This window comes from Chrysochloris asiatica, unplaced genomic scaffold, assembly GCF_000296735.1.
Source record: "Chrysochloris asiatica unplaced genomic scaffold, ChrAsi1.0 scaffold00348, whole genome shotgun sequence".
Lineage (NCBI taxonomy): Eukaryota > Metazoa > Chordata > Mammalia > Afrosoricida > Chrysochloridae > Chrysochloris > Chrysochloris asiatica.
This window is the reverse complement of record NW_006408866.1, coordinates 635,581-652,520: the sequence shown is the minus strand read 5'-3', so window position 1 is coordinate 652,520 and position 16,940 is coordinate 635,581. Positions and strand designations below refer to the sequence as shown.

At 50.2% G+C, this 16,940-nt stretch overlaps 1 protein-coding gene across 1 annotated transcript; it reads left to right on the top strand.

Annotated features, from left to right (window-relative positions):
• Positions 1-2,209: 2,209 nt before the first annotated feature.
• Positions 2,210-11,575, top strand: KNOP1 (lysine-rich nucleolar protein 1). The gene is made up of 4 exons (XM_006875955.1): positions 2,210-3,085; positions 6,730-6,798; positions 9,079-9,156; positions 11,264-11,575. The coding sequence occupies exons 1-4, from the start codon at positions 2,210-2,212 to the stop codon at positions 11,573-11,575; spliced, it is 1,335 nt and encodes a 444-aa protein (XP_006876017.1).
• Positions 11,576-16,940: the final 5,365 nt, after the last annotated feature.

The window sequence follows — 16,940 nt, the reverse complement described above, 5'->3', positions numbered from 1 at the left end:
AAGAACCAATAGATCCATTTTGGAAGAAGTGCAGCCAGAGTGCTCCTTGGAAGACAAGATGGCCAAACTTTGTCTCTCATACTTTGGATATATTGTCAGGAGGGACCAGTCACTGGAGAAGGATACCATGTTTGGTAAGGTGGAGGGTCAGAGAAAAAGAGGAAGATCCCCAACGAGATGGATTGGCCAAGTGGCAGCATCAGTGGACTCAAGCGTGGCAACAATAATAAGGTTGGCCCAGGATCGGGCAGTGTTTCATTCTGCTGTGCATAAGGTCGCTATGAGTTGCTGCCTACTCAATGGCACCTAACAACAGCAATATCACTGTTATTTGGGGGTGCTGTCTCTCTGTAGGATAAGCACTAGACTGCTAATCATAAGGTCAGCTCTTCTAGCCTACCAGCCACTCTGCAGTAGAAAGGTAAGACTTCCTGCTCCCGTAAAGATTTACAGGCTCGGAAACCTTATTCAGGGTCAGTCTGGGGCACACAACATCACTTTACACTATTCTTTCCCAGCACCTACTAGGTCCTTGACGACATCGGCAGTTTCTGTATGGAGTCCTGATGTGGCGCTGTAAGCGCTGGACTGCAAGGTTGCTTTGAACTGCAAGGTCACCACCAGTTCAAGTTCACCAGCAGCTCCTTGGAAACCCTATATAGGGTCACTATAAGTCGGAAGCAACTTGAAGGCATTTAACAATTATCTCTGTAGCTTTCATTCATCCTGTATCTATTGAGATAGGCTCTGGGCAGAGAGCAGAAAAGACGACCGGAATGAATGAACCAACTTGAAGGCACTTAACAATTATCTCAGTAGCTTTCATTCATCCTCTCTGTCTGTTGAGATAGGCTCTGGGCAGAGAGCTGAAAAGATGACAGGAATGATTGAACGAGTCTATAGGTGCCCTGCAGGAGGTTAAGATTGAACTTGAATGATCGCTGAGACTGTGGCCACCGGCTGGCTCTTTGAAGTTTACAAGAGTGCACCAATCCCTGGTTGGTCCTGCCAGACTCTGACATTAAAGCAAAGTGGCAGGTTGGAGATGGGATGGAATCATTCTCTCCTACTGTCCAAACTGGGTACCCCAGTGTCTGAGGCCAGGGAGCAGAGCAGGGACTGGGCTGGGGGACTTGAGTGAGAGGATGGGCCCGCTGGAAGGTGGCGGATGCTGAGGGCCCCCTCCCGGGCTCCCCAACAACTGATGGCTGCCAAGCTAGGATCCCAGTCCCGTGGCTGCCCAGTCTTGCCATTTCTCAACAACAGCTGGGCATTTTAGATGTGTGTTTCATCTCCAATCATTACATGCTGGCTGCGGATTTGAAATTTTAGAATGGGCAAAACCAGCTGGCATGCTGGGTATGGTCCCCATGTTCCCTGGTGTGTAGCCTCGGCTCCAGTCCATCTGTTTTATGAATAAGGAGCTAGGCCCAGAGAAGCCAGGCCAGACAGCCTGAGAGGGTCAGAGTCACCCTTTGAGCTCTTCTCACTGACCACATGAAGAGGTAGGGTATAGGAGAGCCAGCCACCAGGACGCAGGTGGGAACGGATTCCTTTCCAGATGCAAAGTGGAGGGGATGTGGGACTAATTGTGTCGGCACCGTTGTCTGTGGCAGATCCATTAATAAGGACAGGCATCGTCCAGGACTGGCCTGCCTGGCTTGATGCTGTCCCCTCATGGATATGTAATGAATGAACTAGGAGGCTCAAAGTTTTGAGGAAGAGGGTTACAAAAACATGTCAAACACTTTACATAGATTGTTTCGTTTTGCTCTTTGAACACCTTTGAGGAAACCTGCAAGGAAGCCCAGTGCCATTGCGTCGATCCCAATTCACAGGGACCCCACAGGACAGAGTGGAACTGCTCCTTAGGGTTTCCAAGGCTGTAAATCATGATGGGAGCAGGCTGCATCATCTTTCTCCCATGGAGCCAGTGTTGGGTTTGAACCACCAACCTGTGGTTAGCAGCCCAGCGTTTAACCCACGGCATCACAGGGTTAGGGAGTTTCAGTAATTGACTCGACACCAGAGAGCAGAGTTTGCATTTGAAGCTCTCGGTGAAGTCTTCTCTTTTTCCCCTTGGTCCTTGTCCTCATCCCTAACATTTCAAACCATCTGTTCCAAGCAATATCGCATTTGGTGGTACCTAGTAGAACTGAACACAGAGTGTTGGTGTGGGGTTAACGGGTCACATTTCTCTTTGTCAGGAATGATCCCCAAGACCCAACAAGCAGCCGTGGACCTTGGGCTCCCAGAGAAGAAGAAAAAAAAGAAGAAGATCATCAAAGAGCCAGAGAGTCAATATTTCACTGAGGTCTCTCCACGAAGATCTGCGTCCCCCTCTAAGAATGGGGTCCAGACACCCGGGATGCCTGTAGTGAAGAAGAAGAAGAAAAAGAAAGTTGTCTGTGAAAATCCCCTAGAACATGAGACTGTGCTGCAAACCAAATGGGCAGACAAGTCGTCCAGCTCCAGGAAGCAGGCCCTGGGTCTTGCTGAGTTCCAGAGCGGGGAGAAGAGAAAGAAAAGGGGGTCCTGGTCAGCGGTGACTCCACTCCATGGCCAGGGGACTGAGACCCCCCTGAGCCCCAAAGAAGGTGAGGAAGGGATCAGAGTGGCCAAGAAGCTCAAAAAGCACAGAAAGGAGAAAAAGGCCCAGCATGCCATGGCCTCAGCGCAGAGCCAAGGGCTCTGTGAGGGTGGGTATGCTCACTGCATTTATGAGGTGGGGAAGACCTGGGAGGAGCTGGCAGCCTCGGGGCAGAAACAGAAACAGGGGAGCCAGAGGGAAGCCCGGGCCAAGATGAAGAAGACAAAGAAAATCTACCAGGAGGGAGACTTGTCCCTCAACCACCTCAAGATCTCCAAGACCACAAGAAGCAGCTCTAGGAAAGGAAGTAAAAAGAAGGCAGCCAAATCAGAGGTTCTAGACTACATCCCAATAGGAGATAGCCTTAAGGCCCCAGTGAAGAAGAAAATCAAGTGTAAGAAGCAGGAAGAGCAACCAGGTATTGAGGAGTCGGCTCGGAAGAGGAAGAAAAAGAAGAAGAGGAAAGAGAGCCAGGCAGCAGAACATTGTGAGGAGGTGGGTTTCCTTCAGAATGGACTTGAACGAATGAATGAGGGCGGGAGAGGGAGTGTCTGTGTGTATTTGTGCCTGCAGCAATGTCACGCTCATGCCTTTGGTTGTAAGAAAGGGGCATTTATTGACACGTGGACTTTGAATGGCTGAGGGTCAGCAAGCTTCAGGGCTGGCTGGATCTAGGGACTCTGGCATTATCAGCTATCCCTTGCTGTTCAAACTTGACCCACGAAGAGTTTGAGATAGCAGGGCATCTGTAGCTGTTCGAGCTTGCTGTCAACTCAGTGTTGGGAGATTAAGGACTCAGATAGATTTGGATAGCTGGGCGCACTTACGTGACTTTCCCCAGCTCTGGGCTTTGTGTGTTTCTCTGTTTGTGTTAGTCCCAGACAAGGGCCTTCTAACCCCCCGGCCTGTGGTAAGATGGTGCCCCAACTCCAGACTTTATCCTAGCATCTCTGCCTTCCCAAGGAGGAGGGCAGCCCCCTTAGAATGATTGCAAGAAAAGGTTGCTCTCAGGCAGGTTGGGACCAGTTTCTCAGACGGCTGGTGTGTGAAAGAGGAAGGAGTGAGGGGCTCGGGGTCAGGCCCCCTCCAGCCACTCCATCTGAGATTGGTGGAGGATGTGGTGAAGCCCTACTGAAGGCTCTACATTGTATAACCACCATTCATCAGTTAACAGTCGCCCTGTGTGGTACAAAGAGTTAATAAACTCAGCTGAAAAGTTGATGGTTTGAGGCCACCCAGAGGTGCTGCGGAAGAGACTGCAGTCTCCTTCCACAGGATTATAGGCAAGAAGGTGAGTCCAAAAGTGTTGCTCCTAGGGTTCTAGTTCATACGTGCACAGGTGATTCCAAACAAATGTGTGTAAGCAGGTCTCTGCCTTCGGGGGATGGTGGCAGGCAGTAATATGAGGGGCTTCAGAAAGTTCGTCAAACATATCCTGGAATTTTCTTCACAGACTTTTTGAAGCCCCCTGATACATTTGTCTTAGTCTTGTTGTTGTTAAGTGCCTTCAAATCAGTTTCAATCCATAGCAACCCAGTATAGGGTTTCCGAGGAGCAGCTTATGAGCCAGAACTGCCAATGCCAACCTTGTGGTTCAAACCAACTTTGCAGTTCAGCGCATTAACCCACAGTGCCTCATTAGGTTGCATTATACTTTTGTGGTCTTTAAAAATACGATTTTAAACTCAGGGCTGATGTCAGAGTTGTAACAAAGCTCAAGTGAACATCTTCCCAAATCACTGAAACTTTGCAACACAATTGACGGGAATGCCATCCCAAGTAAACCAACAGTTATAGGTAGGTCAGAGAGACAGCAGCATTGACAAATGAAGCTACATGAAGTCCAGAAACTGCTGGAAGAAGGTAGAATTGCTACTCAAGTTGGGAGCTCGCCTTTTATATTTCAGTGACCTGAAAGCCTCAACAAGCTTTTGTCTTGACGGAGGTGCATCTTGAAGACAGGGCTAAACAAAAGAACTGATCTTTCCATTGTCAGTCTTTTAAGCAAAACCAAAGTTAATGAAGAATGAATTGTAACTGGGGATGAGTTTCGGATTTACCAATACAATCCAGGGAGCAAACAGTGCCTTCCGAGGGGATCGGCTGAGCCAGGTAAATTTAAGCCAGAGAAGTCTTCTCAGAAGGCTGTGGTGCCTTCTTTGGGATTCCACATGGGTCATCTTGATAGATGTTCTTGGAGGAAACAAGGACTATCATGGGGCTTATTAATAGAAGTTTTAAGGAAATGGAAAACTACAGTGGTGAGAAAAAGACCAGGAAAGTTGGGCTGCGGAATTCTCTTCCCTCACAACACTGCACCTGCTCACTCTTTGAGGGATACAAGGGCTGTCCTAGAAGAATGTCCTTGGGAAATCTTACCCCAGCCTCCCTTTAACCCTGATCTTGCCCTTTCTGACTTATCTTTGTTCTCCAAACTCAACATTTTGAAGGAATCTGTTTTGAGTCCCTTGAGGATGCTCTAACAGCTGTTTTGATGTGGTTTGAGTCCGAGTGCAGAATCCTTTGGGGAAGAGTTCAAGAGCTGGAAACATCGCCTTCAGAAACGTGGAGACCTCGCTGGAGGATATGTCAAAAACGACAGCTTCACCTTTTGATATTTTGGGTTAATAAAGGCTTCTGTGCTTTTATTAATAGTCTTGGTGGTGCTGTAAGATAAGCACTGAACTGCTAACCACACGGTTGGCAGTTCAAACCCACCAGCTGCTCTGCGGGAGAAAGAGGAGGATTTACATCTTAGAAACATTATACAGGGTTGCTGCGAGTCAGAATCTACTCAATGGTGGTGGGTTTTATTTGAATGATCTTAAATGATCTTACAGCATTTTTTTTTTTTTTTACTTCCTTTCATGTCTGGGTATATGCTACAATCCATAGTAGAGTATACAGGGGGGAAAGTTATGGTAACTTCATCTTGACCAAACATCTTAAGGAGGGACTGAGTTGCTGGGCATGAGAAGTCAGCCCCAGTTAACATAACATAATCCCCAAAGCCTGTGTTCTCCTTTGGTGAGTAGCAACTGAGGTCTTCAAAGGTTGTGAACGGCCAGCAAAGGTGCAACTATTAGTTTCTGTATGGAGCAAAGTAAGGAAAATCAAAAACAAATGAAAACAATGACTTCAGAGACCATTGGCCCATGGGAATAAATCCTGACCTTGGGACCAGACGAACTAGGTGGTGCCTGGTTACCACTGTCAACCACTCAAAGGGATCAAAGTAGGAAACCCTGGACCCGAGGAGGAGAAACTGTGGAACAGAACTCTAGAGAATAAAAATGACAAGGTGTACTAGCCGGATCCTCAGCTGGAACCCCGAGCCTGTGACCCTTCATCACCCTTCCATCCTGGAACCAAACTCAGCCCCATGGCTGAACTTTCAGCCCACACTACACAGGCCTGTAAGATGAACGGTAACACCAGGAGATACACAACCAACCATAGATCAAAAGGGCAGCATCTGTCCAGGGACAAAGTTCAGAAGGCAGGAAGGGACAGGAAACGAAGGAAGTTCGAAGCGTGCTGTTCCGTTGTGGGGATGGCAGTCAACGTCATGAGTCAAATGTGAACCCAGTTTAAACTTTCACCCAAATCACAAAGAAAAGACTGCAATCCTTGGAAACGCTCTGGAGCACGGCATTATCTGACCTGCGGGGGTCACCATGAGTCCAGCGTGTTAACTGCACCACCCAGGGACCTGATGGAGCAGGAGGAGCCTGTATGGGTGGATGAGAGCTGTGACGGGGAACGGGTTAGACATTGTCACCGGGGCCAGGACAGAGGGAGAGAATGGTGGTTTGGTTTGGTGGTCAGGCACCCCTGACAGAGTCTTGCCCTCTCTCTCTGGCTGGTATGGTGGCAGCTGTCGGGAGTCAGGTTGTCCCAAGCTTTGGAGTAACCTTGTGGTAATCTCTTCACCTGAGTCTCAGTTTCTTAGCCATTGAGGGTGGAGCATCAGGGAGGAAATAGGATGGAAAGGGCTTTGCTGACGTGAGATGTTGTATAGGCGGCAGAGGTTGGCATAATGACGTGTGTTTGGGGTCTTTGCTGGGCTTTGTTACGGTCTCAACTGTCCCGCTGGGCCACTACGCTGGCCTCTCACCTGGCTTTGCGCTCTTGTGCAGGAACCAGACTCAGACTTAGAAGTGGTCTTGGAAAAGAAGGGCAACATGGATGAGGTCCACATAGACCAGGTATGACCCAGGCCCTCCCCGCCACGCTTGCCGTGCCAGGCTACTTCTCAGGGGCACACAGGGACTCCCCGACCCCATGCTTGTTTGGAATCCCAAGCCAGGGCACTCGCCCCTATGACCTGCCCAGCCAGGCTGCCGGCTGCCACCCCCTGAACGATGAATTCAGGACCGCTCAGAGGAGACCAGCTTCCGATGCAGTCTGGCACTTGTGCCTTGTGTGGGAACAGGATGCTCTGAAATGGCGTGTTTTTATGCCCCAGGACCCCAAGCCTGCATTGAGCTACTTACTTTCCAGAAGTCACTGACCTCACTGACCCTGAGTCTCCCTCTCTGTAAGCTGGGTCCCTGATGGCTGGTGCCTTCCCGGATGCTGGGAGAACACACGGCTCGGGCTGCACCTGTTTACTCAACAAGGGCCTGCCCCTCCAGGAGAGAGAGAAACGAGTGTGGAGGAAGGAGATGTCCAAGATGATGGGGTGTCAGGCACAGACTGGGGAATGTGTGGCGTACCTCAAAGCAGTGAGAATGCCAGGACCTGACCCCCAAATAGAGCTTCCAGGGCTCCAGAACCCTGTCCTCAGACCTCAGGCATCCTCAGGCCTCAGGACCTGGCAGAACCCTGGAGCCCTGAGCATTTGATCTGACCAGGGCCCACCTGCAAGCCTTCTGCTTGCTCTCTGTTTGTGTCTGTTGAAAATTTAAGGAGTCTCTGGTGCCACAAATGGCTAAGTGCTCAACTACAAGCTGAAGGGTGGTGGTCTGTCCCCCCAGAAGCACCCTGGAAAGTAGGCCTGGCATTGACTTCCAAAAGGCCACAGCCCTGATTGCCCCATGGAGTGGTTCTACTCTGCACTCATGGGGTCGCCCTGAGTCAGACTGAACTCCACAGCACCCTCGAACCATGACCGCCGAAGGCTTCTGACGGCCTCCCTCCTCGTGAGACTTTGTGTGCCACGTTCTCTGTTCCCCATTACAGAAGTACTGCAAGTTCCTTAGGATTAAAAAGCCTCACCTGAAATCATACCGCCCAGTGGCTGTTCACTCTTAACCATTCTGTTCTTTCTAGAGCTTTTCTTGCGTGTATTTTTAATATATAATCAGGCTATGCTTTGGTTGGTTATGTGCTGTGGAGTCGTCGTTGACTCACAGTGACCCTGTACAGGGTTTCCGAGGCTGTAAATCTTTACGGGAGCAGAAAACCTAGAGGTCCTTTAAACTTTATTTCACTGATGAGCTGCTTTCCAGCTCCACCTCACACCATCTGCATCCGCCCCTGTGCCTCAACGCTGCACGCCTACATATCCCTCCACTGTCAGGGTGCACCTCTGACCCACTTCACACCATCTGCATCCGCCCCTGTGCCTCAGCGCTGCACACCTGCATGTCCCTCCACTGTCAGGGTGCTCTCCGCGGATGTGACGCCTGAAACCGCTGCAGGGCTGCTGCCTTCCCTCCCTCTCTCTGCGGCTGCCACTTTGACTCTGGTTAGATAGAGGTCGTGTTCAATAGTATCAACAGTTATTCCGTATCTCAGGCAGTAGAAAGGCCATAGATTGGGGTGAGGCTCTGGAAGTTTCTCTGGAACAGTGACATCAGTGATGCTCAGCCTCAGTCAGACCCGCAGCCACTTTGTGACAACTGCTCTGCAAGGTTCTTTCTGTGGATACATTTCTGTCTCCCATTTGTCCTCCAGGCTACGTGGGGTCTTCAAAAAGGGCGTGGACCAAATGGAATTAAAAGATAGTGGAACTTCGACGCAGCTTTTAAAGCCGATAGAATCTCATATCTATATTTCCATCTGTTTGCTGAGAGACCAGTGTTCAGAAAGGTTAAATGACTTGTCTAAGGCTGCACAACTAGTTATTGGCAGTGCTGGGATTCAAGCCAGCCTCTGCCTAAGCTCATAGTTCTGTCTTCTTTCTAGAAAATGATGCTGTGGTGAAGGTAGGCTAAAGTTTAGTGTTCTCCAAACAAGAAGGCAGGACCTCAGGCAATGCATTTTAGGGAAGTTTTCACCCATCATGGTTATTGCAAACACAGAAGTCATGCAAAAGGTGGGTAAGCTTCAGTCTAGGAGAGTCCACTCAGAGGCCAGGGATAAGAGGACACCTGCCTGCTCTCAGCCCTCCAAGATGCATTTGACAAACCCTTCACACAGTGTAGGCAACGGATGAGCTTGGGGGTGGGGTTGGGGTCCCTCCTCTGCCACCCCCCACCCTGGCTTCACGCTCCAAAGACAACTTCTGTGGCGCTTTCTAACTCTCTTCCCCCTTAACTCAGGTGAGGCGAAAGGCCTTGCAGGAAGAGATTGATCGCGAGTCGGGCAAGACGGAAGCTTCTGAAACCACGAAGTGGACAGTAAGTTTGACACTAGGGTCCTGCAAGGTGGTGTGCTCAGCACCCCTGCCCACCCCCTGGTGCCACAGAACTGGTCCTGAGCTAATCCCTCCCTTCCGGAAGGGCCACTACTTGTCCTCCCCACATCCTGGGCCTCTGGCCAAGGGTAGTAAGCAGCCTGAACCTTGGTCCCCGTCTGGCAGGTGATGTGTCCTGTAGTGTAAGTTGCTGAGGGCACATTCCAGCGAGCCCTTTTCCATGGTGGACGGTGCTCCTGGAAAGCTGGTGGGAACAGGAGGCTGGGCTGAGGGCGTGGCAGGTACCTCAGAACCGTTTGCGTGAGAAGTTTCCCGGACAGGGAGGAGCGAGTGCAGTGCCAGCACCCGGTGGGCAGCTCACAGGCTGACTGTCCACCACCTCCCTGAAGTCATCCACTGTGCACCAGGCACTGCGCTCCGCACTTGTGGGCGCGATGGCACCCAGGGCATCAGGGATCCCTCATTTTCAAAACCAGTGCCCATGGACAGGGGCTACGGTTAGGAAACCAGGAGGGGAAGATGGGTTCGGACCCAATGCTGTGAGACAGGACACCAGAAAAGGAGCAGCTGAGAGAGAGTGGGGGCAGGGAGGCTTCCCTGAGAGTCAGATGCAGGCGTGGGGGGCCAGCCCTTGAAGGCCGGGTTGGGGGTGGAATGTAGAGTCCTAAAGGTGGACAACGATTTGGACTGTCCAATAAAGGTGGCCAGTGTTGGCAGAGGGGCTGGGTGGACAGGGTTGCTGCTGAGGGCCCCTTACTAGGAGCAGAGTGTGTGTTGGGGGGGACGGGGGAGGCCAGTCAGAAGGCTCATCCTATGGCTGGGAGCCGTAGGATTGACTTTGGAGGCACAGTCAACAGGACTAGTGCAGAGCTGTGGGGAGAGGGACAGAGAAGAACTAAGGATGCCAGGCAGGCAGGCTAGCCCCTGGCTCTTCCTTAAGCCATCAGAGTGTTCAGAAAATCGAAAACTCTGGTCTCCACCCCCAGCTCAGTCACTCTGCACTGTGGGATTCTAGGCAAGTACCTTCACCTTTCTGAGCCTCAGCTTCCACATCTGTAAAACGGGACTCACACCCCATAGGACTTTATCCTGTGTCCTTCCTCTGTCCTGAGCTGAGTGAGCAGAGCTGACAAGATGCCTGGAATGTGCGAGGTGGGAAAGAAACAGGTCCTCAACCCTGCAAGGCTTTACATGGAAGGACCTCGGGGCCGGAGAGTGATTCAGGTGCACTTGAGGTATAGTGTTGCCTCCCAGGACCAAGGACCACATCAGCACCAATGGATCAGCAGCTCTCAGAAGAGTCAACTCAGCCAGGACCGGCCTCCAGGCAACGCCGTCCCCAGAGCCTGTGCAGGCTATAGTCTCTCATGAGAAATGGGCCTGGGAGCTGATTGTCCCTGCTTCGGGGCCACTGTGAAGCTGGGGGAACTCGTCACCACTGTACGCAGGGCAGCTCTAGCACCAGCTGCTTACTGTTCTCCCAGAATCCACCTAGAAACACTTAGGCCAGCATCTGGCTTGCTAGCAGAAGTGTACATGGGATTGAATCCTAGGCCAGGAGGCAGGTGAGGTTGAGGACTTCACGTGCCAAGAGGATGAGCTCCTTGCTGGTATTGGTGGTGAGTCTGGGTCTGGTTTGGAGATGAAGGCATTAAGCTCAGAGAGGTTAGGTGGCTTGGCCAGGGCCACACAGGGAATCTTGAACCTCCTTAGGGGGAGCAGGGTGTCGGCTCTCGCCCAGACCATGGGAAGGCGCAGGGTCTTTGCTCTGAGGGGCTCTTTGATGTGTGGAGAGCACTGGTCAGCTGCTGCATGTTTTGCCCTGAGATTTAGAGGAAGAAAGAAAACCAAGGCAACTCAGCATGGAAAGGTGCTCGTGGTCGCCAGTCCCGATTTGGGGTGGATCCTAGTGGGGTTAGTTGTGCCCCGGTGATGTTGTAATGGCACATCAACAGTGTCCCTCTTGGGATCAGGACAGTCCACTGGAGTGCTCAGAGCTCTGTGCCCAGTGAGACTGGGGCTGGTAAGTGAAGGAGGGAGGCGGCTTGGGCTTCAAGGAAAGTGATCCCACCTCCTTTTCTTTAACACAGGGAACCAAGTTTGGCCAGTGGGACACAGCTGATTTTGAAAATGAGGACCAGAAACTGAAATTTCTCAAATTGATGGGTGGCTTTAAGAACCTCTCCCCTTCGTTCAGCCGCCCCCCTGGCATGATGGGAAGGTCCAACATGGCACTCAACAAGAAGGCGGCCGACAGCCTGCAGCAGAACCTGCAACAGGACTATGAGCGGGCCATGAGCTGGAAGTACAGCCGGGGAGCCGGCCTGGGCTTCTCCAGAGCCCCAGACAAAGTCTTCTATATTGACAGGAACGCTTCCAAGTCCATTAAGTTTGAAGATTAAACTCCTGGGTCTTGTTGGAAACAAAAAAGCCAGAATTGCTTTTCTTACTCAGTTTACACAGACAAACGCCATCTCAAAGTCGTCTGAAATTGAACAGCCATGAAGGTGAAGGCCAACTATCTTGATGTACTTGAAGGAACTGGGGTGGAGGAAGCTCGTGTTTCGTGAGCCAGGCAAACAAGTGGCTAAAACCGCCTGTTTCTGTGCTAGCCATGCCATCTGTTTTAAGACATCAGCCTGTATGATATAATAGAGAACATCTTTTGGGAGTCTGGATGTGCAAAGAGTTGGCACACTTGGCTGCTAACTGAAAGGTTGGAGGTTTGCGTCCACCCAGAGGCACCTTGAAGAAAGACCTGGTCATCTAGTCACTGAAATCCCCATCGAGTGCATTTTTGGACATACATGGGGACCTCAGGAGTTAAAAATTGATTCGATGCAAGCTAGGTATTTTTTTTACCGTTTGTCGAGTATGGGTCAGACTGTGTTTAAGAGTTTTCCCTGCATTACTGAATCTAGTCTGCATCATTGGTGCTATTATTCCTGTCTCACAGAAGACAAATCAGGTTTCGGAGGAAGTAATCCAAGTGCCCAGGGTCACCAGCCAGTAAGCACAAGTGCTGTACCTCTGCAGTGTGAGCCCTTGGTTCACTAGGACATTTTCCCTCTGGGGAAGATCACCTGCAACCTCAGGGTTACACTGTCTTAGTTTAAGAAATGTAATATGGCTGAGCGTCAAGCAGGAAGTAGAATTTGTGATAAAAGGAATAGTGTGCTATGCCCTGTCCCCCCATCTTGGGGAAGTTGCAGACCTGGAAACGCTTCCTAGCCAAGGCGCCTGCGCTTTCTATAGACACGAAATGTACATTTAAAGCCATGTTGCCCTTAGATGGAAAGTGCTGGGTTTGAGTGGCTTTTTGTCCTTTATTAACAAGACTCAGCAAAGCCTGGTTAATCCCCCAAGAGATGTCCTGGAGGTACCATGGTGAAACGCTTGGAGGTTTGACCCTTCTAGCCACGCTGCAGGAGAAAGATGGAGCTTTCTGCTTCCATAAAGATTGACAGCTCTGGAAACCCTGTGAGGCGGTTCTACTCTGGCCTATTGAGCTACTGAGTCTGACTGTAGCGGATTTGGAGTAAGGGGACTTTAATCCTCCAAGTGAGCCAGTGGCAGACTCTCAGCTGTTTAATCTTTGATCCCAAGGATCGACACAGGGACTTCTGTGATGGAGCTCCAATGCAGGCATGGCGGGGGGGGGGGGGGGGTTGACATGGGAGGGGGCCCCATCAGCTGTGGGGATAATGAGTTAGTGCCATTGTCTTCTCACTTGGACTCCCCAGCAAACCTGGAAGAGCCTCACCTCATGATGTGTGCTTACCTTCCCAGTCTGCATCCCCACATACAGGTTCTCATTGGGTTAGTTGAGCATCGCTTGACCTGAACAGGAAATTCCATGTCTCACCTAACAGGAAGTTGATTTATCAGCCCCAGGAAACATTCCTTTCCTCTCTGTTCCAATTACTCCAGTGTTGGGTCCAACAGGATGCTGAAAGAGTGGCCATAGCAATTCCAAGGAGCATATCAAGATACTAGGTGTGTTCTAGAAATCTCTGTGGCTCAAAACGAACCACAATATGCATGTCCCTGAACCTGCCCCCTAGAGAGAATAGCCTCAGAGCACCCAGTTAGAAAGGAAGAGGATGCTGGAACGATGAACAGAGTCCACCACTACCCCACCGAGCCAAGCCACCTCAGACAGCGGCCTTCCCTGGACTCTTGACCTCGATCAGCAAGGTTGTGTGCCAGAGTGGGCCCCTCTCCTCGGCATAGAAACTCGGCCTTTCAGGGGAAGCAGTGAGATGCCTAATGAACGGGGCCCTGTCAGGCCTAGAGCGGGGACCTAGGTTGCACTTGTTAGGTGTCATCTGACCCAGAGTGGCCCTTTGTAAGATTTCCAAGGAGTAGCTGGTGAGCTTGAGCCGCTGACCTTTAAGTTCAAGCCGACTTTGCAGTCCATCACATTAACCTGCAGTGCCACTCCAGGAGTCTATATGTTATGCTTAGAAAAAGCCTGTTACTTTGGGTGTGGAATGAAATCTCTCCTGATTCAGTGAAGCATTTTAGAGTGGTTAGTCCAAGGGGAGTCCTGGGGTGGTGCTGTAGGATAAGCACTAGGCTGCTAACTGCAAGGTCTGCAGTTCAAACCCCCCAGCCGCTCCTTCAAAACCCTCCAGAGGGTGGCTGAGTTGGAACTGACTGGATGGCACTTGACATCCGAGCAGGGACCCTGGTGGCACAGTGGTTAAGCACTTGGCTGCTACTGGAAAAGTCAGAAGTTTGAGCCTATTGCTGAGCAGCCCTGCAGGAACCCGCCCGCTTCTCACCCTTGCTTTGTACCGTCAAGATTACCCGTGGCTGCCTCCAGACGATTCTGGAAAGTGGACTGCACTGTCTTGCTCCCATCTTAGCCTAAAGGATGCACAAGTCTGATTGGAGGATGATGGTCAGGCCTGCCTTCCCCTTCCTGTCCCTTAGTGTAGGATCAGGCTTTGTGACTGAGTTCACCTGGTCTAAGTACAGAGTCCTGGTGTGGTGTGGTGTGGTAGGATAAGCACTCAACCACAAGGTCAGTTTGAACCGCAAGACATTCAAACTCGCCAGCCACTCCTTGGAAACCCTATACAGGGTCGCTGTGGGTCAGAACCGACTCAACGGCATTTAGCAACACAGGAATTTTGGGTGTCTGCTCCTGAAGCAGGGTCTGACAAGCAGAGGTTGGGCCACGAAGGATGCTGAGTGTCCTAGCACAGGACTGTAACCATTTCTTTCCTTGGTGTCTCAGGCAGCCATACGCTGGGGCAGCCTAGTCTGTGGGGCTAGCTGGCTGGGGCTGTTCTTTGTAAACTAAACACTGGTTTGAGTCCTTGCCCATGCCCAGTGCTGCCACCCCCCATGCCTTCACCTGGCCTTCCCATGTTCTCCACCAGAATAAAGCAACTTTAGAATTTACGTGAGAGGCCTGGCGTGAAACACGGCCAAGATCAGAGCAGCCGTGTTCTGGGATTTCTCGCTGGCCTTTCATTGGCAAAGCGCTTGTCCTCACGATCTTTGTCAGCGTCAGATTTCTTCCCACGGTATTTGGTTGGTTCTTGGCTGGTTGTGTGCCGTGGAGTCAGTTCCAACTCAGTGACCCTGTGTAAGGTTTCTGAGGCTGTAAATCTTTACGGGAGCAGAAAGCCTCATCTTCTTCCTGTGAAACAGCTGGTAGTTTGGAACTGCTGACCTTGAGGTTAGCAGCTCAACTCGTAACTACTATGCTACCAGAGCGCCTTTCCCACATTACTCCTCGGATTAATTACTATTGTCTCTGCCTTGGCCCATTACAAGTACTTTCCCCCTAAAACACTGTATTCAATTTTGACAGACTACTTCAATCAGGATTGGTTGGTCTTGTAGGCAAGTGCCCCCCCCCCCAAACCCCCCAGAAAATGCCTACATCCTAATCCCCAGAATCTGTAAATGTGTTAAATAACAAGGAAAGGGGGAGTTCAGGTGGCAGATGGCTTAATTAAGGCCGTTAATCAGTTGGCCTTGAAAGAGGGAGATGATCCTGGAATCTCTGGGTAGCTCAGTGTAATCACATCAAGTCTCTAAATGTGGAGGAGGGAGGGAGGCCGACCAGCCAGGGTCAGTGAGTGAGGTGACAACCACTCAGCCAGCCCCTCAAAGGGGCCAGGAGCCAAGGAATGCAGGCGGCCTTTAGAAACTGGAAAAGATTTATGAAAGGATTCTTCCCTAGCTGGCTTGCAAAATGTGCCCCTTGGCTGTTTAAACAATTATCTAGTGTGTTTTTATGTACACCAAAAACAACAAAAGGAGTAGAGGCAAATACTATTAACTGATAGTGCACAGAGGGGGTTGTAATCATTGCAATGAAATAAACTTATGATTGGTTGAGTGCAAAACCAATGTTCTGCCATGTAAACTATCACTCAATTCACAATAAAACCTTTATAAGAAAAAAAAAAAAATTCTCCCCTAGAGCCTTCAGGAAGGGAGACAACCTGTTCACCTTAATACAGCCCAGCAAGAGCTGATAGGACTGTAAGATACTACGTTTGTGGTAGTTTGTTACAGCACCGGTAGGAGACTCCTATGGAACTCATTTTGACCTTACTTCCTTGCTTGGATTCTTTGTTCCTCTGCCTTTCCTGATGCCGACAGACTTCATTCCAGGTAGATGGTGGTTTTGAGAGGCAGGTTTATTGATTTAGTGATGGGCTGGGGAAACTACCCAAGAACATACACTCAGAAGCTGCCTGAACAGGACAGTGGAGGACGCGGAAAGCCTGCGCCTCCTGATGTGACGATGTACACCTGGCCTGATGTGCAGACCCAGCAATATCAGCTCACATTTGTAGCCTCCAAGTGGAAGAAGTGATTTGTGCATTTGCCAGTGACCTTTCACGAAAATACATCATAGATGTAAACGTATTGCTAAGTGCCATTGAGGCACTCTGACTCAGTGAAGGAACGGCTGGTGAATTTGAACCACCGACCTTGCGGTCCAGTGCATTCTCCCACAGCGCCACACGAGACACATCATAAACGTAAACGTGGTATATAGCAAATCATTTTAATAGAGCAGTTTGGTGAAATAAAGGCCCCCTGTGAAAATTTGGATATGACCACAGTGCTTTCTGAGTCTTTTCTTGAGAAAAGAGAAGGAGAGCAGGCATTCCTAGTCTCTCTTCTCTACAGAATTTCAGGGGTAAGAGTGGGTGGGGGTGTTGTCACTACCAAGTATGCCCAAAATCCACTGTCATGGTGTATTATTAGTCTGAGCTATCCAGTATGAACATGAGTTTATATACATTAACTCTTTTTAAATCTTTTTACTTCCTGAGGTGACTTCAACTCGTGTGAACCTGCATTTTACACACAAAGGTAAAGAGATGAAATACTGTCTCTGCCCAGTTTTAGAGTTTCCCAGGACTGTAGCTTAGGGCACTTGAATCCACACGTGTATGCACTTTTCATGGGGAACAAGCTATACATCAATCAGTGTCGTCATAGAAGACTCGGTATCCACAAAGCTGGCGCTGTAAAAGTTCCCACAACTGTTTAGAATTACAGCTGAAAAGCAAGCCAGGCTAATAGGCTTGGATGTACTCTCTCCCTCCAAAGTCATGAACATGGGCTGTCCCTCCAGGACACCTGTACTCAGCTCCAGGAGACTCGCCATGGCATCCACACTGGCTCTCAGGTTTGGCCTTGTTTCCTCCTTTGACCCAAGAGCTTCCTGAACCATCTGTCTTTCATTATCCTCTAGGGGGGATATAGGCAACACTGTATTTGACTTGA